Source organism: Hippopotamus amphibius, chromosome 14 (genome assembly GCF_030028045.1).
Source record: "Hippopotamus amphibius kiboko isolate mHipAmp2 chromosome 14, mHipAmp2.hap2, whole genome shotgun sequence".
NCBI classification, from domain to species: domain Eukaryota; kingdom Metazoa; phylum Chordata; class Mammalia; order Artiodactyla; family Hippopotamidae; genus Hippopotamus; species Hippopotamus amphibius.
In genome coordinates, this window is record NC_080199.1 from 1992848 (window position 1) to 2020791 (window position 27944).

General features: G+C 51.2%; 1 protein-coding gene across 9 annotated transcripts in view; it reads right to left on the reverse strand.

Moving 5' to 3' along the window:
- ARHGEF7 (Rho guanine nucleotide exchange factor 7) overlaps window positions 1-27944 on the reverse strand; it is a 120117-nt gene that overhangs the window by 71181 nt on the left and 20992 nt on the right. For 6 of the 9 annotated variants that reach the window (XM_057706976.1, XM_057706966.1, XM_057706967.1 and 3 more), the window contains exon 2: window positions 22763-22849. In XM_057706976.1, the coding sequence (XP_057562959.1) occupies window positions 22763-22849 (87 nt within the window). Of the gene's footprint in view, window positions 1-22762; window positions 22850-23035; window positions 23163-27944 lie in introns of those variants that run through there. The other 3 variants (XM_057706971.1, XM_057706973.1, XM_057706974.1) reach the window with 3 other exon arrangements.

Genomic DNA, 27944 nt, shown 5'->3' on the forward strand with positions numbered 1-27944 from the left:
TGACGCTCGCGGGCGATTCCCGGCAGCCGAGGGTGAGAAGCGCCTCCCTGGAGAGAGAGGGGAGGCGTCAGGAACCCTCTCCCCAGGCAGGCTCACCGCCTCGCACCCGAGACCACCCTGTATAAGCACACAGCGGAGGCTAAACACACCCCGCAAAGCTCGGAATCTACCCGGCTGGGAACGTCTATTACCAAAAACTCACCTCACTTTCACACTTAAGTGAATCAAAGCTGCAGTAGAAAAATGCAACATTCTCAAACTTATCCTACCAGTTTTCTACCCAAAATACTCATAATATTAAATTTATTAGCTATAATTCATTTGTAATGTTTTACTTTCAATAGAAATGGTACTACCTCATGAAATACAACAAACACCAGGCCGTGCGGAAAGCAGGACAGAAGAGACCCCGCGCATTTAAAGTGGGGCACAAGATGCCTCCTGAGGCGTGTCTGTGGTCGCCCACACGGCAGCCGGCGCGGGCTGAGCTGGGAAGGAGGCAGCCCCTCGTCCCCCACCCCACCCCGCTGCTATGGCCCCACCCGATGTCCTGAAGCCCTCTAGGCCTCAGGCTCGCCCTCCTTGAAGTGGGACTGAGGAAGAGACAAGGGCCTGAGGACGCTGACAACGGAAGGTGGCAAGTGCCCACGCCCCACAAGCTCAAACATGAGGGAGATCGCAGACACTCAACGTGCACACCAAACCTCAAGGTCTCCTGAAGAGACGGGCCCACGGATAGCTACGTTCTACCACAGAGAACGCTTCTTTTCTAAAATATAAACAACTACAAAACAAAACAAAGAAAGCTTCCTCCACGGTGGGGGTGCTGAGGGACAGAGGACACCCCAGCTCCCGCGGCTCCACCCGCGGGCACCGGCCCCCGGCCCCCAGTGGCACCCCGGCTCCCCCGGGGACCACGTACTCCTGAGAGCACAGCTCCATGCACACCAGAGGCGGCGGCGGCGGCTCCACCCACCCGGCGTCCCTCCCTGTCTGTCCAGCAGAGCCCAGAGAGACCAGGTCCTCAGAGCACCCAACACGCCAACCACTGACCGCCAGAAAGCACTGTCAGTGACACAGCACCAACAGGGCTAAAGCAGAGCGTCAAACCCCTGGCCCAAACTCCGCCGCCAGCCTCCACTTGCGCTGGCCCTCTCCATCACCCTGCGTGGACGTGCTCCTTACTGACATTTCATATCACACTTAACATCAGGTTCCGTTCCTGAACTAACAGCTGCAGTAAGGAGCGCGCACCTGTACCCGGAAGATGAGGCCGTCACGTGTCAACCGTCACCAGCACCCAACGGGCAGGGCGACGCCACCAGGGTGACCCATGTGCTCAGGCTGGAGCTCTTTATGTGCAACCTCCAGCCAGAAAGAGGATGACTGTGTTCTAGCAGAAACAGCCACTGTGGTTTTCAGGAAAGCACCACCAATGATGTTGTACAATAAAGAGGTTTCAAAGGCACCAGACAAGAAGATCACATTCATCATACCATTTTCCAACGTCCTCTGTCTAACTCCAGGTCACCCCTGAAGAGGGATGTGCGTCCCCACCCGCTGCCACACCTTCCCAGGGGTCCCGGCTAACAGGACGGGCGCGCACACACGGCTCTGAGCAGGGCGATGCGGGCAAGCCCCAGGCAGGGGCTTGAGGAGCCTCGGCGTCTCGGCCAGCCTGGGCTTCTCCTTGCAGCAAGAATGGCAAGGCCCGACCTGGAGCTGCTCCACCAGCCTGGGCCCGAGAGTGACGAGGACACTCAGGGCAGAGCAGCCCCGTCTCCGCGGCTAACACGACGGGCTCCTAGGATACACCCTCGTGTCGTCACCAGCGTCATCTGGCAAGAGCTGGCGATACATCCACATCCCACATCTTCCCCAACAGAAATGGTTCTCAAAGGGGAGAGCCCACCCCCAAAAACAGACAGGAAAAAAGGTATGAAGTGAAGCAGTGGCTCCTATCGACCTGGACCATTTTCACACGAAATGGTGCAAGTTAAACCCCCTTAAGCTGGCAGAGTCACAGAATTCCCTATTACTCAAAATAAGACTGCTCCCAAAAAAGTACCTCTCACTCCATAGCAACCAAAGTTCTTCCTTCCTTCCCAAATTCTAAACATAGTACGTAACCGCGGAAGGTGGCTGCCTTACAGAAATCTCCAAGAAAAGACACAAATGTCTCCATGCTCACTCTGAAAGGGCTCATTCTTGCTCAGAAGACTTCCTCTCCCCTCACCGTTGATCAGTAAACTTGAGCAGGTGCAAGAAGAGCCAGGAAGGAAAGCAGGGTCAGGAGACGGAGGGAGACCAGAGCACAGCACCACCTGGAACCTCCAGGTCATCCTGTCCACGTGCCACCCTAACACTCAGAGGCCTAACCACAGGCAGTCTGTGTGTCAGGAGCTCAGGGCAGCCTGGGGGGCATGTGGCTCAGTCTCCCACGGGGAGGTTCCAGGTGTCCACGGCCAGCCTGCCGGCCCCCAGGGCAACGGCTCACCACATGGCTGTGTCCTCACGGCGTGGAGGAGGCCCCGGAGGGAGAGACGGGGCAGCAGAGCAGGAGCGGGAAGGAAGCCCGGGCCTGCCATCCCAGGAAGGACGTGACCAGCACGCCAGACTGTTCCACGGCCTCGCCTTCAGGAGGGAGGAGTGTCCCTGCTGGGAAGCCAGCCACGTGCCCACCCCCCCACACGGGGGTCCTACCTCCCTATGCCACATTCTCCTCAATCCAGCTGCCACACCTCTAATGAGGTCCATCAGGTGTCCCGGACACTCTGTGGAGCACTGGCATTCCTGACAGCCCTGCAGGCTAAAAAGGGATGCCCACCTCCTCCATCTGAAATGCTCCCCCGACCCCAACTTCAGGGAGCTGCTTCACCTTGGCTTCCAAACCACAGATGGTCCCTAGAAACCAGCAGCATCTTCCATACAATAAAATAGAAAATCAAACTTCACTTCACAAAATAGATCGTGTCACACTTCACGTAACAAAGATCCTGTTAGTCAGGAACCTTCGGACTGTAAGCAAGTGAAACTCTACTCAAACTGGCTTAAACAAAAGAAGAAACCACTGGTTTACAGAACTAACACGTCAACAGCGGCAAGAATCACAAGCTCTGAAACTGGAAGCGTCAGGCCGTCTCCCGACTCAGCTGCCTCCACGTGGGCTGCAGTCTCAGGAACGTCCTTCCTCGCCAGGCAGCCCCGGGCCACAGCCCGCGAGTCCACCACCTCCGTCGCACCCGGCGGGCCCCGCCTGAGTCACAGCCGCACAGCCGGAGAGGCAGAGCAGCAAGGGGAGCTGCGCGAGGCCCGGGCGATGACACGCAAAAGGCTCCCGGCCACCTGCACAGGCGTGTGACAGGCAAGGCGGCCCCGTGCAGCACCAGGACTGACCGATGGATCCCATACAGGACGACACGGCAGGCATGAGCTGCGACCACGACGGCGTCACACACACCCTCCCCAGAGTGTCTTCAGCGATCACAGCAACCTGGCCTTCACGGAAACCCAGACATCACAACCACAACAGACGCGGCCTCACCTGGCCACATGACACAGAAGCACCAGTAGATGACTCACACCTAAATGATGTCACCCCCCGCCGATGACGCCCCTCGAGGGACCGGAAGAGAAAACACCAGGTCATGTGGAGACGTCTGCTTTCCACCATCCCTGTCCTAATGGAGAGACCCCACAACGAAAGGCTAACAAAGCACTTTCTCAACGCGTGCAGCTTTAATACTCCAAATGCGACCAGCCAGGTCAGCTCCTAAGATGAGCTTATGAGGACGCTATTTTTGACACAAGAAATTGTTACTTTTGGCACAGTTCTGGAGTGTGGTTCTCAAAGTTTAAAAATATATTCTTGTCCTATCACACTGTCAAATGGAATTTGTGATTTTAGAACAAGATGAGTGAAAATGAATCTTAAATAAGTTGTGCTATTTAAGTTCAATGCGAATGGCCCAGGCTGCTGGGGATGTGTGAAAACAGAGGTCCAGCAGGGAGTTTCTGCCTTCATGGCTTCTGTGGATTTTGTACTTAATTCCACCTACTCCCACACCCTAGGGATAAAATTAAAGTCTGATGATGGATTCTACCAACACGTAGCGCTTTCACCCAATGTACCCCACATTTCTTTTGGTTTAAAATGACCATTAAATCATATTCAATTTTGTGGATTCCACTGTATCAACACCTAAAACACAAGGACAGGGACCACTTATACCAGAAAAGAGATACCAAGTATCTTAGGTAGTTTCCAGGAAGGGCTGGGGCGGAAGGGAGAACAAAGTCCTGGGAAGTGAGGCAAGATGACTGACGCTGCGGAAGGGCTGCTACGTCTCCGTCCTCCGTCAAGGAGCCATCATCCCAAACGGACGTCACCAGGTGGAGAAGAGCAGGAGGAAGCACCCACGGAGGTCCCTGGGCACTGTGCTGCGGACTTCATGCCAATCTTACTTTATAAAGGGGAAAATGAGGCTCCAAAACACGGAGTGACGGAGGTTCCAGAGGAGAGAAAAGAACTGAACCCGATCAGTCACTGCCGCTGCCCCCTCCCCGCGCACGCGCGCGCACACGCACGTGCACGCACACACACACACACACACGGGTCAGCGCGGAAGCACCCACAGAGGAGGGGGGGTCCCGGAGCCAGCCGGCACAGGCGCGGCAGCCCCCCAGCCCACCATGGGCTCCTGTCCAGCTCCCAGGGACAGTGCGGCAAGCCTGCAGAGAACAGCCACACGGTCACCAGACAGCAAGGGTCTGGGCAGGGCACGACAATTACTCAGGCGACAGGTAGTCTACGTGCTAACATTGAGAGCCGAAAGGGCAATGAGTACCTTGCATTAACTTTAATGCTCAAACAACTAGTTCTAAAACCCAAACTTTCAGAAACGTTTCAAGACAGAAAACTGCAAACATACATTACCTCCCACCCCTCCCAAGGTTCCACTGAAATGACAGAAAAGGCAGGCTTTAAAAACATTCGTAATAAAGACTCCACTGCGGTGCTAAAGGAGGGGCGGAGAGGCCGTGAGCCGTGGAGGTGAGGCAGAGGCAGTCCTCGAGGACGGGGAGGCAGACGGGCTCTCCGCGACCAACGAGTGCTCTGACCAGCACGTGTGAGGGGCCTCAGGGAACAGTGCGGAGAGTCCTCCAGCACCAGGGCAGGAGAGCAGCGCCCAGGGAACCCCGGTACAGCAGCCCTTCCTCCAGACCCCACCAAGGAGAGCCCGCTGTCTGTGCCGGCTTCCCAACACAAGCGACGAGCTTGAGGTGCTGTTAGACCCACATAAGAGGCACCGAGAGGAGGCAAAAGGAGAGGCAACTCCACCCAAAAATGAAACACCCTAAAAGCTCTAACCCGATAAAGCCTGAAATGTCCCCAGGCTGGAGGGGGGCAAGGAAATGGGAGGCAGGGATGGTCCCCCCTACCCCGCTCACGGGCACCACCCACAGCTGCCCCGCCCGCTCCTGGCCACGCCACTACGCGGAAAGCATCCCCACCACCCACGTGGCTACGCAGTCCCGGCGGCTACTCTGCCCTTATTTACAAATAGGGACAGGAGCCAAGCCCATGTGTGACAGAACAGTAAAGAGGAGGACAAGGGACTCTGGCTCTGGACAAGACGCAGCAGACACACACTCCTACTCCTCCAGCTCAGCGCAGCGAAAAGCCTGGGATAGTCCACGTAAGACAAACAGAAGGCAAGACCGTGCTGGAAAGGAAGGCCCGCTGGCCGCAGGCTTCTAGTCCCAGGAACAGCGTGGCAGTGGGGTCCTGGGAGCTGCAGAAGCGTGCAGTCCAGACACGCCGGGGTGCAGACCAGACCAGCCCCAGGAGGAGCCGCCCTCCCCGGCCAGAGGCCCCCCGCCCCAGGAAGCATGCCCCCCTCCCCCCCGCCACGGCCTGAACAAAGAGCCCCTCCCCCAGCCCTGCCCACAAGACCCCACAGAGGCACACAGAGCTCCTCAGCTTTCAGTCGGCAGTAAAGTCTGAGGTGATAAATCGAGAAATCCAGGCTTCTGGTTTACTACCTGTAAAAGTAACTACGGTAAAGTTAAGAATCACCAAACACTGCAACAACTAAAAGGTGGGACACGGGCGACTGTGAGGAGGCCAGGCAAGTGTGCTAAGTCCTTTCCCTTCACGTGGATCTAAAGGAAGCCAGGGCAGGGCAGGGCAGAGAGGAGCGGGATGAGAAGAGGATTCTACGGGTAAAAATCAAGAGGGCTTCGAAAGGCTTAGCTCTTATAATGATGAAATGAGAAAGTACAAGCACGTTATAAACCATTCAATGCTACGCAAACTCACCATACAACGTGAGACATTCAAGGGAAGCTGGAGTGATCAGAGAAGTCGGAACAGTAGACGGTGCGAGACGTGAGACTTGAGGGTAGATGAGAGATCAAAACATCCAGGTGGAGATGTTCAGACCATTTCACAGAGAAATTAAGCCAAGAAAAATTAAGCTGTGACCAAATATTTTCATTCAGAACATCTTTGTTTTTTTAATAAATTGGGCGCCAGGACGTCTGTCTAAATGTCATGAAATGCTCCATCCCTGCCTGCCTTTCTCTATTTAATTTCTAGCTTCCAGTATATACACACTGTGCACTGATGTCACACGAAGTACCACTTGCTAATGCCTGCCAGCACGGACACGATGATGTCATATGATGACAACGTGGTCTCAATTCCACCCTGTAGGGCTGTGTTTGAGTCCCCAGTGCTAGGACCCATTCCTCCTAACTTTAAAGTTTTGTCAAGTGTTTGGGCGCCTGTCGATCTAGGCTGAGCACTCCCTTCCAAGCCTACGTCTCCAAGGGAACACTACAAGTCTCCTGCCAAAGTGCACAGTGATCACGTATCCCCAAGCAGTTAGGACCCGGAACGCCACAATTCCCCTTTAGCTCCTATTTAGGACAGTTCATCACGTTTAGGACATTTTGTTGGTTCCACTCAACACATCGAGTTGAGAAGCCTGGGGGAAGTGGGGGGCAGCGGCAGGCCCACCCTCCCCGGGGTGCCCAGCCTGGCCCACTGGAGGGTCTCCTTCTCCCTCTGAATCCCGACCCTGTGTCGCCAATCCTCCCGCAGGACTCACAGTCACTGCCCCGTGTCCCAGTTTCACATACTCGTTTCAGGAGCCACGCGGCACTCACGACGCTTCCAGCAGAGACACGCTGAGCTCGCGTGCGTCTCCCTCAGCGTCTTCGCAGGGCGAGGCTCGGGACAGGACCTCGAACCCTGTGCAGACTCATTCCCAGCACCCGGAGAAACACCTCCCTGTCTACACTCCCAGCGAAACAGAAACCCACTCTCCAACCACCTGTAGCACAGTCCACCCGATAAATGCTCTGGTCGAGGGATCCACGACCTCACCCCATGTGAACGGTGAGGCAGCCATCCAGGAATGCTCCAGTCATAAACGAAATCAGACTCTCCTCTTTCAGGAGCTGGTTCTAAAGTAAGGTTCCAATGTGATGCTGGAAAACAAGAAGGGGAGTCCCCAGGTCTTCTCTTGGCAAAGAGATGTCAAATCTAAAGCTGGAACAACGTGAAACTCTTACTACACAAACATCCCATCTCCTAAGCTACCTTGTCCTTCCTGGACCTTCAAACACCTCCATTTGACTGGCGTTCTTCAAACTCCTGATCATGATCTACCATAAAAAATGCATTTTACATCATAACCAGCGTGCACACACACACACACACACACAATCCAGACACCTGTGCACCCCGAATCTTTAATAAATTCACCACTAAGTAAGAGACAATTAACCAATGCAACAAGGATAGAATTTATTCCAGCTTTAAATAAAGTTGCTAATGATCCACTGGTTTTAATTTCTTTATTTTCCAGGTACAAATCCTCCACTATACTGAATGGCTTTAACTGAGTTACGTATTACACCCAACGTGATGGGGGGATATATGTAGAAAATTAGCATTCTGAAATTAAACCCCCTAAAATCTTGAGTAAATTCCCTCTTCAGCTACACAGGGCAGATTATTTATACCTATATTAACACACCTATTAAGAATTCAAATTGCATCAACTATAGACACTACATTAAATAGTTCCCTAAAAAGATCGAATGCCCAGGTGCCCACAATCCTCCCTCTTACAGAGCTTCCACCAACCGGACAGCCGCCATCCCCTTCGTCTAAATTTAGAAGCTCTGGAATCTCTATAAACCTGGATTCACATACCAACTCTGCCCCTTAGTGACTATTAGAGATCAGGCAAATCGCGTCACCTTGCCACACCTCACTTCTCCTCGTGTACCGGGGCTCACTGCATCTACCTGATGGCGCTGCCCTGTGGCCGCTTCGGTACTTCGGAGCCAGTCAGCAGGCTGCTATGCGGCTGTAAAGGCCGTGACAGGCACACCTTGAAGACACTGCGGGTTCGATTCCAGACCACCGCAATGAAGTGCATATCACAAGAGGCCCACGAATTCTTTGGTTTCCCACAGCAAATAAAAGTTACTAATACACTATACTGTAGTCTATTGAGTGTGCAAGAGCACTATGTCTTAAAAAACAAGAAAAAGGTGCACATCTTAATTTAAAAATAGTCTGTAGCTAAAGAATACCATCACCTGAGCCTTCAGCGAGTCGTACGCAATCTCTTTGCTGGTGGAGGGTCCTGCCTTGACGCTGATGGCTGCTGACCGATCAGGGTGGTGACGGCTGAAGACTGGGGCAGCTGCTACAATTTCTTAAAATAAGACAGCAATGAAGTCTGCCTCATCTTCCTTTCACGATTCCTCTGCAGCATGCGATGCTGTCTGATACCACCGTACTTACAGGAGAACTCGTTTTAAAATCGGAGTCAGTCCTCACACAGCCTGCCACTGCCTTATCAACACGTTCACGTCAGACTTTAAAGCCTCTGCTGCCATTTCAAGTCTCACAGCCTCTTCACCAGGACGAGATTCCATCTCAAGAAACCCCTTTCTGTGCTCACCCACAGGGAGCAACTGCTCACTCGCTCAAGCTGCATCGGGAGGCTGCAGCGGTCCAGCCCGTCTCCAGGCTCCACTTTCGATTCCAGGTCCCTTGCTGCTTCCTCCACGTCTGCAGCTCCTTCCTCCACTCAAGTCCTGACCCCTCGAAGTCATCCATGAGGCCTGGAATCAACTTCTTCCAAACTCTGTTCACACTGATATTCTGCCCATTTCCTATGAATCACGAGTGTTCTTAATGGCATGCAGAACCGTAAATCCTTTCCAGAGGTTTTCAACTGACTGCCCAGATCCATCAGAGGAATCACCATCTACGGTAGCTACAGCCTTACAAAATGTGCTCCTTCAATAACGAGACTTTAGAGTTGAAATCCCTCCTTGATCCACGGGCTGCAGAGAGGACGCAGCATGAGCAACCTGGAAAGAGCCTTAGCCTCACTGTCCACCTCCATCAGAGCCCTGGGGTGACCAGGTACCTTGTCAGTAAGTAGTACCACTTTACAGTCTGTGTATGTAGTTATGATACTTTGCTGCCTCAGTTACTGTATGTACAGTCCTTTTTAACATTTTTCACTCTGTGAAATCAAGTGGGAATATACACAAACTGTCCCCTCCCTTTTCTGAAATTATATAAGCAATGTAACTCCCAGGACAGTCACTGGAACTATGCTCAACAATATTATCAAATAATAATTAAGTCAACTAGTAATACCAGGAGAATCACAGTAAACTCAGAGTGGTTATCTGTAAACACACAACCTAAGAAATATGTCAGTTTTTAGTTTTTAAAACAGATTGTCTAGTCTCAAACTGATGATACCCTTAGCCACCTGCCCAACTTAACACACGCACACACACCCCCCTAGAACTCACAAAAAGCACATTTCCATCTGTTGATCTAAGACTTTTAAATTAAGTGAGGCACAAATCAGTGAAAGCAGCTACCTGGCACAGTACAATCAAAACACCTGGCTGATTGGGTTTTTCTATCTCTAATTAACTACTGTATACATATACCTTCAAAATTAAAATGCTAAAAGAATCTGAAAAAAAAAAGTAGTAACATTTTGAAAGGAATCTTTCTGAGCAGTAGGTCTCAAGAGTGGGCTTAAGATATTCAGTAAATCGTGCTGTACGCAGATGTGCTGTCATCCAGGCTTTGCTGTTTCACTTACAGAGCACAGGCAGAGTAGTCAGCATAGTTCTTAAGGGCCCTGGGATTTTCAGGTGGTAAATAAGCACTGACTTCAACTTTATGTCACCCGCTGCGTTAGCCCCTAATGAAAGAAGCCAGGCACTGACTTCTCCTCTCCAGCTATGAGAGTCCTGGATGGCATCTTCTTCCAACAGAGGCTATTTCATCAACATTAGAAGTCTGTTGTTTAGCGCAGCCACCTTCACTGATGAGCTGGATCTTCTGGAGAACTTGCTGCAGCTTCTACATCAGCACCTGCTGCTTCACTTGGCACTTTGATACCAGAGACGGCCTCCTTTCCTTCACCCTCATGAGCCAACAACCTCTGCCAGCTTCAAACTTCTCTTCCGCAGCTTCACCTTTCTCAGCCTTCACAGAATTAAAGAGCGTTAGGGACCTGCTCTGCATTAGACTCTAGCATAAGGGAATGTTGTGGCTGGTTCACCTTCCACCCAGCTCACTACAACTTTCTCCACATTACCAACCAGGCTGTTTTGCTTTCTTATCTGTGTTCACCGGAGCAGCACTTTTAATTTCCTTCAAGAACTTTTCCTTTGCATTTACAACTTGGCTAAACGTTTGGTGCAAGAGGCCTAGCTTTTAGCCTGTCTCAGCTTTTGACACATGCTCCTCACTAAGCTTAATCACTTGCAGCTTTTAAATTAAAGTGAGAGACGTGCAACTCTTCCTTTCAGGTGAACACTCGGAGGCCATGGTAGGGTTATTAACTGGCCTAATTTCAATATTGTTGTGTCTCAGGGAACGGGGAGGCTGGAGAAAAGGGAGAGGGGAAACAGCTGGTCAGTGGAGCTGTGAGAATACACACAACGTTTACTAAGTTTTGCCCTCTTACATGGGTGTGGTTTGTGACAACCCAAAACAAGTACAATAGTGCCAAAGCTCAGGGACAATACAATAAGGGAAACGGGTGAAATAGGCTGAGAACTCCCCAAATGTGACACAGACGTGAAGGGAGCAAATGCTGTTGGAAAAACAGCACCAACAGACTTGCTCCATGGACGGTTGCCACAAACCTTCAATCTGTAAAAAATAACTACAAAAGTGTGGGAGGTCTGTACAAAGGTATGCAGAGCTCAGAAGTGAATGGCTACGTTCACACATGGTACCAGTCTGGGGATTCTTGAAAGCAGACACAAGGTTTCCTCCTCTGCCACAAGCCCAAACGCACACAACCTTCTAGCTTAGACCCCAGCAGCACCCTCAAGGGTCCCTCCCTGACCAGAGCTTGAGGTCCCAAAGGCAGCCTCATGTCCAAAAGGCCCCAGGACCATCCAGCAACCACCACGGCGGTGACTGTTCAGGGAGGGGCAGCAGGCGATGATGCTAGGAGCACCAGACAAAGGGCTCCGGGGCCCGCCCCACAGGCTACATGCTGGGTACGAAGGGAAAGGCACCTCCCCAGCGGAGAGACCCGGTGGACGTCCCCTCAGCCAAGGGGCGGAACTCAGTGCCGGCAGCACGGAGCGTGGCAGCATCACAGGTCAGATACGACCCGCAGGAAACCAGAACGCCACCTGTGCAGAAATCTTGCCTGAGACGTTTGACCTGAATCAGATCCTGTCCAGACTGCGGGGCGCTCTACATGGTAACAACCCCAGATTCTTCAAAACACAGGCGTCATAAAGGCTAACGGTGAGGAACCATTCTGGAAACCAGAGAGACCCACGAGACACGACAAACTGCACGCAACGCACGACCCATTTGGTGCCTATTTTTGAAGAAAAGCCACAAAGGTCACCTGCAGACCACCGGGGCCGCATGTGCGACAGCACCAGCGGAACAGCGTACAACGTCGGGCTGTGCCGCCAGCAGGACGTGGTCACGCGGGAGGAGGTCCCCGTTGTAGAGACGCGCGTGCTGAGCACCCAGAGGCCAGTGTCGCAAGGCACACACGCGGGCTAAATGGCTGTGAAGCGACATCTGCACCACGACGACGATGAGACGGAGTGAAGGCACAGAGCACTCACTCGAGTCCCCCTGCCTTTCTGCTAGTTTTAAACTTTTCAAAATAAAGGAAAGGGGAGCAGATGACGAGCTCTCTCTCGCATCCCCACTGCCCGGCTTCACTTTAGTAGACGAGGGAGACGGCACTCCTTACCCACAGGGCTTTCCTGCAAAGGCCTCGGGGAACAAGGACCGAGACCAGCGATCCTGAGGGGCCCCATCACTCCAGCCGCTGCCACGCCAGCCTCCCTCAGATCCCCAGCACAGAGGGCTGCCTGATCCTGCCACCAGGAGGCTGCAGGAAAGCGCACTTCCCTCTGTCCTCGGCCTGGCAGGCTCCCCGGCCCTTCTGCAAGCCTGGGGAAAACAGGCGGCTCCCTCTCCCGGCCAGATCGCTCCTCACCTCACCAAACCCTCACTGAAAGGGCCCACTAGGTCAGCTTTAAACACCAAGGGGATGCTGGGATCACTGTTTTAAAAGCGCTACAGTCTGCAGCCCAAGCGGGTACCACCCGATCTACCCATCAGTCTTCTTGAAGAGCACACGCACACACGTCCTTGGCCTCAGAGCACAGTGGGAGACACTCAGGGTCGTAGGAAGTGAGCGGCCTCACATCTCCGCTCAAGGACCAGGCAGTTTCTCTACACTACCAGGGAAAACACCCAATACCGACCAACATGTACTGGGGCCAAAATGTGGGTCAAATTAGGTCAGAAATGAATATTCTGACTAGAAAGTTATTTTTTAACACATACTAAATGCAGATTTCACAACTAAATATGGTCTGAGAGGTCTCAGGATTGGTTTTGCTTTGTAATTATTCGCTGGGAACCTACCCTCTCGCTGGTTCCCAGGATTTAAAGGAACTCCTCAGGGACACAAACTGCTTTAGGGCAAGAAGAAGGGTGGGGACTGGGCCTCCCTGCAAGACCAACGGGGAAGTGCCTGTCAGGAAAAGGGGGTCCCTTCCTGCAAGACCAACGGGGAAGTGCCCGTCAGGAAAAGGGGGGCCCTTCCTGCAAGACCAATGGGATTTTCTTTGTTTTTAAATGAAAACAGAAAAGTGACAACTAAAACATATTCAAAGAAGACTTTCACGAGACTTGAAAAAGATGGGAAATAGGAAGTAAAAGAGGGGAATGAGGTCAAAAGGCAGGACCCCGAGAATTTCCTAACGCCAGAGAAACAGGCCGTCACACCATCACAGGACTCTCCCCTTGGGCAGGCAGAACACAGCACCCGAAAGCAGCTGCTCTCCAAACACCACTGGACGGCGACCAGTTTGCAACAGGAGAAAGAATGTGTAGAGGGACAGGGCAGAGGACAGACCAGCGTGGGGGTTTCTCCGACAGACAGCGGACCACCCCGCTCGAGATTCTCCCCAGAGTGTGGACTGAGAACACGGGGCGGGGCGGCACCTGGACTCTGCCCACCAGCCCAGGAGGCTCCCGCTAAGAGCCCAGCCAGCTGACACCCCGTCCAGGGCCTGTGAGACCCCGAGCACACAGCCCAGCCGAGCTCAGTGAACCGCTGGCCTCTCTGCAGAGCTGAGAGGCAGGAAACGGCAGCGTATCTGCCACGACGTGTGTGCTAACTTGTTAGGCAGAAAACTGACAGGCTACCCCAGCCGTCTCACAAACAAAACACAAGAACTCAAATCAATCTTACCGCAGAGGAGCTGTATACTCCCTGAAACCAAAATTTCTGTAAGAGATCTAGACTCTCAACTTAGTTCTCCCTCTGGCAGAAATGGAGGCATTTTTCTCATTTCAGTTGACAGAGGACTTGGTGCAACACTGGAAACAACAGTGAATAGAATGAAAGTAGTTTTATCGATCTTAAAAAAAGGTATGAGCTTTTTTTTTTTTTTAAACAGGTTATGAGATGCTTTTGCTACTCTGCAGTACTAAAGAAAGCACCTCTGGGCCGACTCTCCCCTCTCCGCTCAGTGACGTCGGCAGTGGGCTCCTAGCCTTGGAACCGCGCTGGCGGCCGGACATCACTCCCTGGGACACACAGCAGCTGCTCCAGGTGCTCTTCCACATGCCTCGGAGTAACTGAGCACGCTCACAGGATTAGAACCCGTCCTCGGGCCCAACGCAAGCCACGAGGCGAAACGTGACAGACCCGCTGCTGTGTCACGACCCTGCAGCCGCTGCCCAGCTGAACGCGTCCTCGGTTTAAAGCACCGTCTTGGGCACAGGCTCATCAACAGCCAGGCAGCCTCCTTCCTAAACCAGCACCTTTTGTGAAGGAGCTCCAAGAGGGTCTCTGACAAACCTAACAGCTACGGAAAGACAGCACAACCAGAATTTTAAAAATAAACAGCCCTCGAGAGCAACAAGCTAACAATTACCAACACAATAAACTGGTGTACAGAGGAGGAAGTGCCTCGTCCTCTGCCTCTTAGATGATCACACAAATTCCAGGATCCAGGTATTCTCCTGTTCAGTGTCACATCTTATGGAAGAAGAAACTGAGTCTCAAAGGGGCTAACAGTCCTCATCTCCCCCGAACCTTTCCAGATGTTTTCTGGGAATCCGCCCTCACACAAACCCAATTCATGGACATACGAACTGAGGTCTGACCCAAGAGTGGAGACCAGCAAGGAGTCTTCTTTCAAAGCCCAACGGAGTTGTATAACAAAGGGAGTCCAACTCGAGGATGGAAGATGCCTTAGAGGACTGGGGCGGGGAGGATGGGGGGACTCGAGGCGGGGGGAGTCAAGGAAGGGAGGGAATACGGGGATATGTGTATAAAAACAGATGATTGAACTTGGTGTACCCCAAAAAAATAATAAATAAATAAATAAAATTTAAAAAAAAAAAAAAAAAAGCCCAACGGAGCGTCCTGAATGCACCTGTCCTACATGCTGGCACCTCCTCAGCCACTGGGCACGGCTGAGACCATCCTTCCTGCAAAAGGACAGTCCATTCCCACGAAGCACGTCTGCATGACACCTCAGATCCCTGCAACATGAGCTAAAAAAGTGGCGCCACAATCGTTCACACGCGTAAAGCGCACACTGGGGGATGAGACCGTACTACTATCCCGCCATGCTGTTCACCCTTGGTCTCACGCGCTCAACACAGATGTGAACTGAGCGCCTGTGCGCGCCAGCACTGGCACACACGTGTGTTCACCGTGCGCTCGAGGTGCACCGTCCAGAGGGCTGAGTCCTGTAACTAAACGGGGAGCCAGGTGAGGCGGGCGAAGCCTCACTGAGGACAGCAGCCGTGGTGTGCAGCACGCGGGTGTGTCCTCAGCCCAGCGCCCAGCCTCTACCTGAGCCCCTCCTGGAGGTGCTGGAGAGTAAGACACAAAGTGAGGAGATGTCCTTCCACTTCCTCCAAGAGACCCTTCCTCCCCTTTTGCCCCAAAGTTCTCCTGCTTCCCACCTTCCACCACCCAACACTGGAGGACAGCTTCCTCAAAAGGACCCTTTGGAAAAGCAACCCCGCGTCCCTGTTACCTCCTGTCACCACTCCTGGCGGCTGCCTTGGCAGCTGTACTGAGCCTCAGGGCACAAGAGATGAGGAAGCGCCCTGCAGCAGGGACGGACGTGGACCGAGCCACCACGTGGCATCTCACCCTCACTCCCCCACCTCCTCCAGCCCGGGCCAGGGACACGGTTCACGCGGCTGGATCAGCCTGGGGCTTTAGCCTCATCAACGTAGCAAGAGACAGGAGCTTCAAACACCCGAGCCACCTTCCCTCTCCCCGCTTCACACTTAATTCCCCCTTGCCCTGTTCTGCGTCTCTTGGGGACGTCTCTTAAGGGATGCCACGGCCCAGCAGGCCTCTGATGAGGCGGGATGGCGGGCTGCTCCCCCTCCACCCGGTCTGGACGTGGGCAGCCAGCTTCCTAACCACAGCAAGGGCTTAACGGTACCACCTCAGAGTTGCCTGCAGACCATGCGCTGACCCACGTCCTAGCACAGGGGCCCAGGACACCGCAAGCGCTCAGAACACGCTGCTTTTCTCGCCACCTCTTGTGCACCTCGACCACCACCACCGCCACACAAGACCGACACCACGTGCACGGTCCAGTGCAACTGGAAGTGCAGAGCTCCTCGTTCACAAATTTTTAAGAACTTCAGAGGGGACAGCAGAGCATGAATCCAAGTGCGGGGCCCTGCGTGACGACGGCGGGGAACACCCAGGAGGCCAGCCAGCCCTGCCGCCAGCGCAGCTCTCCTGGGGACCCTCTCCTGGAGTCAGCGCGCCTCCATTCAGCTCATCCAGCCCCTGCTCAGCGTGCGGGCAGGATGCACGTCCTGGCTCTCACCCGCGGGCTGGGACCCGAGGCCTCCTCATCACCTCAGGCCTCCATCGCCTCACCTGCAACGGGGGGCAGGCGCCACCCTCTGTGCAGGGCATTGGGGAGGACGAAAGGATACAGTACCTACGAAACACCGAGGCACACACTCTGTACTCCACAAATGTTAGTCCCACCTAGGTTCAAGCTGACTGTATTTCCCCAGCCTCTTCAATGATCTAGACGTGCACCGCCCAAGGGGGGGGCCACGTGCCTCGTGAGCTGCTGAGCCCTTCAAACGTAGCTGATTCAGAGTGAGAGATGCCGGGTGAGAAATACACAGCAGATTTTAAAGACTTAGGGTGAAAAAACTAAGTAACATCAATAACATGTTTATGTGAACTACACGTTGAAATAAGAACATTATAGGTGCACTGGGTCAAAGACAACGTATTATTAAAATTAATTTCAAGTGTGTTTTTACTTTTTTTTAACGTAGTTACTAGGAAAATTTAAAAAACAAACGTGGCTCACGTTATATTTCTATTGGATGGCGCTGATCTAGATGCTAAGACACCCAAAGACCCGAAGGGGAGGGAAGGCGGGTCCTCCGCGGTGGGCCGCAGCCTGGGCGCAGAGGGGCCTAACGGCTTGCCCACAGGATGGCCAGCCAGGCTCCGCACAGAACACAGAGGGTGAACACGGACGCTTTCTGCAGGAAACATTAAACAGAATCATAATATCAGAGCAGAATCTGACTTTCTCTGCTTATAAGCATGTACTAGATGTTCAGAGAACAGTTATTCATTTCATCTCCCAAACGACTTTTCAATTACTTAATTTCTCAACTTCCTTAAAAGGCAAGTTCTGGCAATGGCATGCATAACCTGACTTCAGGAGTTTACCAGTTAAGTCGGTCAATAAATGCTACGTCATTACCTTCCACTTCCAGCTCCCCATGGCTTCAGGAGCACAGGTGACCAGCTGAGATGACAGGCTGTTGTGTGACCTCAATCACACCTTCAGAGCAAAGCTGTAGCAAATGGCTTAACCATCCATCCATCTGAATCTAGGTCGAAGGGAGCACCTGCTGGGGCATCTCATTCTCAGGGAAAGGACTACATACATTTGTTTCAATTACTTCTCATGTCTACATCAACCAGTTTCACGTTTTCACATGAGCACGTTTTAGTTATTTCAATAGTATTTTTAAATATTATTTTAGACCAAATCTCAATCATAACCTTGCTAAAAATCTAGAAGAGAACTGAACATGAGGACAAAGACGTTTAATAAAAGAATCTGTCCTTCGGAAGTATACAAAGAACATAAATGTTTTAGAAAGACGTAAGGCGATTTCTTTCCCTAACTCAGGCCCTCAGCCCAGCTGATCACAACACTGTGCAGAGCCTACCTAACACCTTTCCCTCCTCTCTCAACTTCAAAGAGAGGAAATGAAAACTCCATCACTCAGAGGGAAATCGGCACCTCTGCACACCGTCAAGACGTGCTTCCAGCCAGAGATCCCCCTTTACAGAGCGACCCCCAAACAGCCAGAGGTACTTATCAGAAAGCTGGGAGGAGCACTGCAAACGTTTTCAACTTTTATTTCCTAGGCTAGCAGCTTTTCTTTCACACCCTCCTTCGCAAGTCCAATGCAGGAAATCTTGAGTGCATCATATCTGCTTTAGTTTACCATCTACACACAAATGCGGGCACTGGAGACGATACAAGAAAGAAAAACCAAGATGTTTACCCCAAGAGGTTTCCATTTTCCTGAGGGAAAGAGAAACCACAGGTACAGGCAGCCACAGGACAGACTGCTAAGGCACGCCCTCACACGCTGCTGCTGGCACGGCAAAGGGATAAAAACATCTCTGGGGACAATTTGGCAGTAGTGCTTTAAAAGCTCCACCTTCGACCTAATGCGCTGCCCTATCGGGGAATTCCTCCTTCAAAGATAATCAAGGATGAAGGATTCTGTACAGACGTGGCCATCACACAGATCACCGTCTACAACAATGAAAACTTAGAAACAACCTCTACATCCAAACCCGGGGAGCAGCGCCACAACTATGAGGAAGCCATTAAAACAATCAGACAAGCACTTAACACGAGAAACAGCCACTGTGTCAGGTGAAACATGTTATAAAGCATTTCTATCATGAAGTCATGGATATTTTAAAAGCATACTTACCTATGCGCAAAGGGGAGAAAGACTGAAAACTATACGCTAATTTTCACACTGGTTATCTCTAGATGGCATCATTCTATAATTATTTTCTCCTTACATTTCTCCATTTCCTGAATTTTATATAACTGAATATGGACTATGGGGTAGTTTTTAAAAAATACATACCAACGCTGTTCAAACTACAAGAAAACGATAACAATAACAGCCACTGTCTATTCAGCACATAAGCTACACCTAACTCGTTCAATCCTGGGGCAAAGACAAAGGGCCCGCGTTGTAGTGACGCCCCTTCTCCAGGGGGCTGAGCTGGTGAGCGGCAGAGAGGGACAGAAACCCAGTGGTGGGTTTCAGGCCACTGCACCTACCGCCCCCCGAAGCAGAAACATGATACTCGCAGGCAACGACCAAGAGGTGGGCAAGACCCTGGAAGCACACAGGAGCCTTTCACAAAGGTCCAGATCGCAGCGGGAGCTCCCGGCCGACCGTGCAGCACCCACCCAGCACGACCCGCCCGTGCCGCTCAGCACCACGTACACAGTTCCTGGGAAGTGAGAAAACTCGGACTTCTGTGAAAAACTACTCGGAGAAGCGGCCAACTGCTACTGACGGTGACGCAGCTGCAGAGGCCTCAGCAAGCAATGACTCAGCCAACAGGGGTAAAAATGCTACAACAGGTTACGAATGAGACGACACCCAAGTCAGCAAAGGCTCGCATCTGTGAGGTGCCCACCATCCACCCTGCGAAACAAACACCGAAGTTAAAGCGCCACCAAAACACTCTCACAGGGTGAAAGAACACTTCCTCCTAAACAGTCTCACGGTTGAGGCAACGGCTTCCTTCCACACCTTTAAGCACTAATGAACAACTACGGCATCACCTGCCTGCAGAGATCTGCCTGTTCTGGCCCAGCTGTGGTCATCACACACATACATGAGCTCGCAAGGGAAGACGATTCACTTCATCACACAGATGCGTATAAAGCAAGCAGCCTGCCTCCCAACCCCGACACCACCTGCTCCTCCAGGAAGGGTCCGGAAGCAAGGCCGCCTGCAGCCGTGGAAAAGCACCTCACTTAGGGCCAAACGCCAGCTCCGCACCCCAGCCAGCAGTGCCAGTCCCCTCAGCAGGCCGCAAAGCCCTGCTGGCCTGTTCACTTTCAGCACCGAGCTCTCGTCCACCGCCACTCCCCAGGCCATGCTGAGCCCACAACCTCTGGACACGGGTCCACACACCAGCGTTCCTTAAAAAGCCCAACAGCGACCCTGTGGCCAACGTTCACGCAGTTAATAACGAGAGCTAATGAGTCAGGCCGCCTCGCCTTCCTGTAAAACAAGGGCTGTGACAGCTCAAAAGACTAAGGAGCAAACTAAGACAACACGTGGAAGTCCTTCAGAGAGTGTTACAAACAACCAAAAACAGCACGCTCCTGAGAACTGAAACCAGGGGCCAGATGCAAACTCTGGAAAACTAAAGACAGGACTTGGTCAGCACGAGCAACCGTCTCTCTCACACACAAGGCCCCCTGCATGTCCAGGACAAGTTCTGTCCTTACCACTCATGCTAGACAAATCAGGGTTTCCACACACAATATTCTAAAGATGGAGAGAACTACGGTGCCTGGCTCCTTCTATCCATAAACTTAACTTTTCCAGGAAAGTTGCAACGTTGATTATCAAGACATACATAGTTCTAAACAGGGTCATCTCACATCCTTATTACACCATTAGGAACATAAGAAAAAACCTAAATTCGTATCAAATTCCATACTGAAGGAAACAAAAAGTCAAATAAAATGCTTTCTGTGTAGCAAAAATTGTAAGAAAAAAGAAAAGATCATCAAAGTTATGTGTGCTATTTTCCTAAACACGGTTTTCCAATTTTTAAGTTTTTTTCAATTTTCCAAATTAAAAAATGTTTTCCAACTTAAAACCTAAATTGCCTCTCAAAGTTTAACAATAAATGCAAACTGTACAACATTCCTTTAAAACTCCTTTCGTAATCAGAACAACTCATTGGGGGATAATACTTGATTTTTCACAGCAAATTAAGATGTGCATGCATTAAAATAACTGAGAAAGCAATTATGGTGTTCAGTTTCTCTTTTCCTTTAAGAAGTCTTAAGATAGTTTATAATGGTGGTAAACAAGAAAATACATATACCAAAAATAGGCAGTCTGTTACAAACACAATTCAGTCTAAACTAACCCCTGGAAAAAAGCACCTATTCACTTATATAGAACAAAAGCTAATCTAGAATTCAAGCTATCAATTTTGAGTTTCGTGTTTGTAATTTCAGAAGCTTTCTTGTTAGTCTCTCGTCTTCCAGAGCTACAAGGCATTTCAAAAAAGCAAAATCTTTCCCTCCTCGCTCCCTTTCCACGTATTTTTCTTTGAAAACACTGTGAAACCGCCACACTGCGTTCCACTTGTGCGGCTGTCTTTCAGCAAACAGGCCTGTCCCTTCATATCACAGATTATAACAAGTCTGGAAGCCCAAGTTGAGTCCATACCACAGAGCTCCTTTTCCAGAGTGACTAAACAATGTATTTTTTAATGTGCTTTTTTTTTATTATGACCTCTTATTTAATTAAAAGTTTTAACTGTGACTTATAACTGTGCTTGAAAGAATGTTAACTAAACTTGCTTCTATTTTAAATTTACTGGAAGAGATATTCTTTAAAGACAGCACAAAATTAGTCATAATTGATTTTTTTATATAAAAGGAAACATTTGCTACCAACTACAACTTCAAGTTCATCAATCAATCACAAATATTTATTGAAGGCCCACTATATGCCAAGCCCTCTTCTAGATGCTTAGGATGTGTTAGTGAACAAAGTCTATTACAGAACATCTTCAAATAAACTCTTAATTTTAAAAAACAGTAGCTATATAAAATTTCAACACCAACCTTTGGAAAACTAAGGATGAGAGGTTTCGGGTTTTTTTTACATTCAACTTTCTTTAAAACAATACTTTCTTTAAAAAAAATCTTACACTTAAGTGTCAGATTATGATCAACGTGCTAAGTGAGTTTCAAATTTACTCTAATGATAAATAAAACTCAATAGTTTGAAGGGGATAATAAAATTCCACAACAAAGGTCAAGAAAAAGCAGAAACTGCTACAAGCATTTATTATCACAGTCTAAAAGGGAATTCAATGATAAAAGGACAAAGCCCATTCAACAGGGGAAAAGACCTTTCTGAAACAATGTCTCCCCCACTCCTCAACAGCTGCATCTCCACTTTGGAATCTCCTCTGAGCGTTTTCACTTGTCTGCACATGATTTCCTCACAGACATCAAATGCTACCAACTTAGTGTTTACAATATTTCATAAAAACACATTTCACCCAACAGGTAAGCTTCCCTGTTTTGATGACCTTCCTCTCAGATTTGATGACTTCTAGGTTTATTTCCCAAGAAACTTAAGCGACTGTCCTTTTAGGATGGGAAACGATTATGGTTCTGCGGGAGGTGCTTTCATATACGATCACGTGGGAGCTTGGTATAATTCATCCCAGCACTCAAATAAGGAAACAAAGGCAGAGAGCGGTAAAGCCGCAAGCACAAAAGGCAAAATGTAAGCCCCCACCTGACTACAGCCACACTAGTCTGTAACTTCCAAATCGAAAAGCAGCTACATTTCTGACCTAAAGCACCCCCCGAGGGTTAAGAAAAATCACATATGGGAACACAAGATGAAAAAGAAATTTCCAGAGAGCTGCCCCTGGAAGACTGAATTTAGCACAGCGACAAAATCCTAAGCAACATGGAGATGACACCCACGCCCAGTACGCTCCCCAAGGCACAGATGAGCGTGTCCCTAACCCTGAACCCCACTTGTCAGAGCGACGACAAACCGGGGGCCCATTTTACTTCTCCCGGTTCCGCCTGATCCCCTGCCTAGGATGCTGACGGCGGACCCAGACCGGGATGCGGGCCCTCGCAGAGCCCGCAGGGCAGAGGTAAAGCTGGGGCAGGTACCAAGGAGGCAGAAGGCGCTCCCGCCAAACCAGCGGCTGTCGAAAGCGTGCCGTCACCTGCACCGCCAGCTGCTTCTCCCCGTCGCGGCGGGCAAAACGTGGGGCCCCGCCCGGGCCGAGCCCGCGTTCGCCCCCGGGGCCCCGCCGCCCCGCGCCCCCGCCGCCCCGCCGCTCACCTCCAGGCGCAGCGACGCCCCGCAGCCTCGCAGGAACTCGCGGATGTTGCTCAGGCACTCGCCCTCGCTCCGGGGCTCCGGGAACACCTGCAACACAGACACAGGCGCTCAGCGCCGCGGGCGGGCCGCCGACGGCCCCCGAGCCCAGCCCGACGCGGCCCGGGCGGGCGTGCCGGCCCCGCGCGCGCCCCGGGCGGGCGGCCCCGGCGGCCCCCGGCGCGCCCGCGGCCGCCCCCGGCGCCCGGCCGCCCGGCCGCCGCCGCCTCTCCTCACCCCGTTTTCCTTCCTCCGGGCTGCACCAATCTCAGGCCCCTTGCCTCACCAGGAAGTGCAGCGGCGCCGGAAGTGACGTCTTCAGACCGCGCCCCGGCGGGCCCCGCGCGCGCCCTCTTCCGGTTCGCGGCCCCGCGGGCGCGGCCTTCTCTGCCGGCCCCGGGCGCTCGCTCGCCCGCTCGCCCGCCCGCCGACGCGGCCCCGCGGCCCCAGCCCGCCCCGCCCGGAGGGACCCGGGGCAGCTTGGCCTCCGCACTTGAAGCGGCCGCGGAGGGGCTGGCGAGAACCGGTGGTTTCCACAGGCCTTCCCCGCGCCCGGCCCGGGGGGCGGTGAGGGGGGGGGGGGCTGCCGTTCTCCTACGGCGATTTGGAGTCCTTAGCGCCCTGACCCCTGCGTGCTGGCGTGCGGGTGCGGCGTTCTCGTTTCCGGCACGCAGCCCACGTGCCCCGCCCGGGACGGGCCCGAAGGGCCGGTGACCCGCCCGCGGAGGGCCGGCGGGGGCGCGCTGCGGCGGACGAGGGCGCCTGCGGGCGGCCTGCGCTCGGGGCGCGGCCCGGCGTGCGCGGACCTCCTGCCCGCCTCCCGAGGCGGGCAGCGACAGGAGCCGGGACGGCGCCGCGGGCCCGGGACACAGAGCGAGGCGCACGCCCGGGACCCAGGAGAGCTTTTCGTTGTTGTTCTGACCGGCACCTGAAGGCTCTGGACACTTAAGGCTGCTCCAGAATCCTGGCCTTTTCGCCCTTCCGTCCTCCAGGGGGGAATCACGACCTTCCGTCGGGCCTCTCAGGAACACTGTGCTTTCGCTTCAAACTGCTCAGGTCTTGTAAACTTACAAAAAAAAACCAGGGTGCTGAGCAGTGCCAAGAGGGAGGAAACGAGGACTTTTATTTTTGCCCCTGCAGTTTAAAAATTCTTGGACGTGCCGACATATTTCCCTCCAGATACTGAACAGACGTGTTTCTTTTCCAGTGGAACAGCAAAGCCAAGGCTGCCTTCTAGCCCATTTTACGCCTCCCTCACATTGTTTGTACATACAAATACAGTCAGTCCTCATTCATGGATCCTACATTTGCAAATTCACCTGCTTGGTAAAATGCATGGGTAACCCCAAAATCCGTATTTGCAGCACTTTCTCAGTCATTTATAGACACGTGCAAAGCAGCAGAAGCTTTGAATTGCCTAGCGCACACGTCCGCAGCTGCATTTGAACAAGGCCGTGCTCTGCCGTCTTGTTTTAGCACATAATGTAAGCAAGTGTCCTTTTCACTGTCCACTGGTGCCACATTTTCCACATTTCCTTTTTTTGCTTTTTCTTGGTGATTTCACCGTTTCAAATGGCCCCCAAGTGCAGTGCTAAGGCACTGTCTAGTATTCCTAAGCGCAAGAAGGTTGTAATGTGCCTTACAGAGAAAATTCGTGTGTTAGATAAGCTTCATTCAGGCCTGAGCTACAGCGCTGTTGGCAGGGAATTCAACGTCAATGAGTCGACGATACGGTACATCCAGAAAAAGGAAGAGGATATTCGCAGATCTGTACATGAAGCTGCTCCACAAAGTGCTAAAGTGACCTCTGTAGTGCGTGATGCAGCTATGCAACAGATGGAAAAGCAACTAAACTTGTGGATTCATGAGGTGACAAGCAATGAAAGGAGTGTAGTGGACAGCGTTGTTATGAGGCTGAAAGCCAAAGAAATTTACAGTCATGTTACCCAGGGTCAAGAAAACGTTAAACCCTTCTCAGCTAGTGCAGGCTGGCTTGCACGATTCAAAAGGCGATACCACATGAAAAATGTTAAACTTGCAGGCAAGGTGGGTTCTACGGATCAGGAGGCTGCAGAAGAATTTAAAAAGTACCTGCTAAGCACTATACATGAAAAGGGTTATATGGAAGAACAGGTTTTCAACGCTGATGAAACTGGCTTATTTTACAAGAATGTCGGCAGACGAACCTATGTAATGCAAATGGCCTCCAGAGCTCCTGGCTTTAAATCATTCAAAGACCGTGCAACCTTGCTGTTATGTGCAAACGCCAAGGGTGACTTTAAATGCAAACCCCTCATGGTACACAGAGCACAAAACCCACGAGCTCTTAGAGGAAAAAACTTGAACCGTATGCCAGTGCATTGGAGATGGAACAAAACAGCATGGATGGCGTCCAAAATATTCTGGGATTGGTTCCACAACTGCTTCATCCCAGAAGCTGAACGTTATCTCCATGGCAAAAACCTTGCCTTCAGGGTTCTATTAATTTTGGATAATGCCCCAGTTCACTGCCGTGAAGAACTCGAAAATGCCCACCCCGACATAGAAGTTCTCTTCATACCCCCAAACACGGCATCTCTTATCCAACCCCTCAATCAGGGAGTGATAAAAGCTTTCAAGGCACACTACACCAGGGAGCTTTATAGCAAGGCTTTCGAGGCTCTCAGCACCAACAAGGAGACCACCATGATGGACCACTGGAAGTCAGTCACTATACGCAATGTCATTGATTATATCAGCACAGCCTGGGACGGCATCAAGCAGGCTACTATCAACAACTGTTGGGGAAATGTTTGGCCAGACTGTGTGAAAAATTTCGAAGGCTTTGAAGGTATTACAGAAAATATAAAGAGCAGTGTCAAAAACATAATGCATATTGCACAACAGATAAGTGGAGAAGGTTTCAGTGACATGAAAGAAGGTGACGTGGAGGAAATTTTGGCAGAAACGGCAGTAGAACCCACCAACCAAGACCTAGACGAGGTGGCAAAACAAGGCGGTGGAGTCAGCGATGACGAGGATGGTGGGGAAGGTCAGCTTGAGACTCCAAGAATCGTTCCTCTCACAGCAGCCAAGATAGCAGAATGGAATTCTGCCTTGGAAAAAATTTTCCATGACATGGAAGAGTATGACCCCGTGCCCGAACGCAGCCTCACGTTTAAGCGCCTCACCTCTACCGCGTTCATCCCTTATGCCGAAATGCTTAAGGATCTGAGGCAAAAAGCCAAGCGGATGAGGCTGAAGCAATTTTTCAAGCCAGATTGGGAGGGAAAGCTGCTGACACCGTCACCAAGCTGTGAAAGCCAAACTCCCGGGGCAGAGCTGCCAGATCTCACAGGCCACTCTCCCTGATGTCTTCCTCTCCTGCCAGGAAGCCTCACCACTCTCCCTCCATTGCCGTGGGGCAGGCCAAGGCGGAGAGGTCTAACCACACCATGCACTGCCCATCACACGTCCCACGGCTCCATCGACAGTAAGGTGGTTTCCATAGATTTCTAAATGTTTAATCTTGGTTAATGCCTTTTTTGAGGCTTTCTTTCTCACATTACACTGTACTGTCCCGTATACAGTATATGCATTTGTGCGTGTGTGTGAGCAGTGAACATGTGTACTGTGTGTGTGACTGAATGGAAGCATTGAATTAGGGCAGTCACACTATGGTAGACCACATTACATAATGCTGTAACTGAAATACTGTTTCATTATAAAGTTATACTGCATGTAATTATTTGTAAATATATATATGTTAAATAAGCCATCTTTAAACAGAAATACACCTAAAAACAAGATTATCTATTGATTGGTTGACCAAATGTTGTGACCAGAGTCTCAAAGGAAACTAACCCCTGTATTTCTCCAGGAACGACAGTTCAGTTGTTGCTTATTCAGTGGTCGTGGTGCCCTTATAGAATGTAACTACCACAAATGATAGAGTCTATGTTTAAAATTATTAATCCATAGGACCTAATTGTTATAACTTCTCTTTGAATTGAGTCAACACAACTATTGTGAGTTCACAAGTGATGGAAACATATGTTTTAGTTTTTGATTAAAAAAAATTGTTAAATGTAAAATGCAATTTTTTTTGGAAATATATATCTTAATGAGATGTATAGGGTTTTTTTTAATTATTTACCCATGGATGGTCATCACTTATTGCTGGAAAGACATATGAACCAGCACCAATTCTGTTCCTATCTTGGGGTTTTTGATGCAGAAACTGAGAAACCTTGTTCATGAAAATGACCGCATGGAAATAGAAGGCGTTTTGTTAGGATGTAACTTGATCCTTGGAAGCCTTTTGAGTTACATAGCCAAAGTCCAGATATTATCTGTCGTAAATAAAAACTTTTACATCATCAGCCCACAGCTTGATTGGGGTCTCCTTAAATTTCTGTGAAGACGAAGAAGTCCAACCCTGAGCTGCAGCACGCCTCCCGGCACCCGGGCCCTTTGTGACAGCTGGGAGGCCTTCCACCTGGCAGCACGCACCTCAGGAAGACAACAAAGGGTGAAGTGGGAGAAGGCCATTGTGAAAGGGGAGGTGGGACATCTGGACCACGCGATGCTCTCCTAGCTCACGGGCAGCTTCTCCGGCTCGTCAGTTTTAGTTGAGCACGGATGCAAGCTGTGGACCCAGAAATGGAAATGGATTCCCGTAAAACTATCCTGAACTCTACCTAAAGCAACATACCTGTTTGGAGAACTGTAATGTAAAAGAGTCAAAACCTTCTAGTAAGGAGTTCCTAACTCTGTAACACACATACTGACCTTGGACAAGCCACTTGACCCCTGTACATCTACACCTGTATCCCTGGTTTAAGGCTAACACACTCAGCCTTTGTCACAGGGCTGCTGGGAGGATCAAGTGCATAATAAAAGGATTCAACAGGATTGGACCTAACTCCTGCCAGGGCGTGCGATGAGCACTGTGCCTGCAAAGAAGTGGGAGGTACGGCCCCCGTGCTGGGTGAGGAAGAACCACACACAGCGTGGCAAGTGCAGCCACACAGGCGTATGCTCAGCACCCTGGAGGCGCAGGCAGGGCAGGCCAGAGGCTTAACCACCCAAACGGTGACACCCAAGTCAGGGCTGAAAGGGTGAAGAGGCGGATGGAACTACATTGCCAAAGGTGTGACACTTGAAA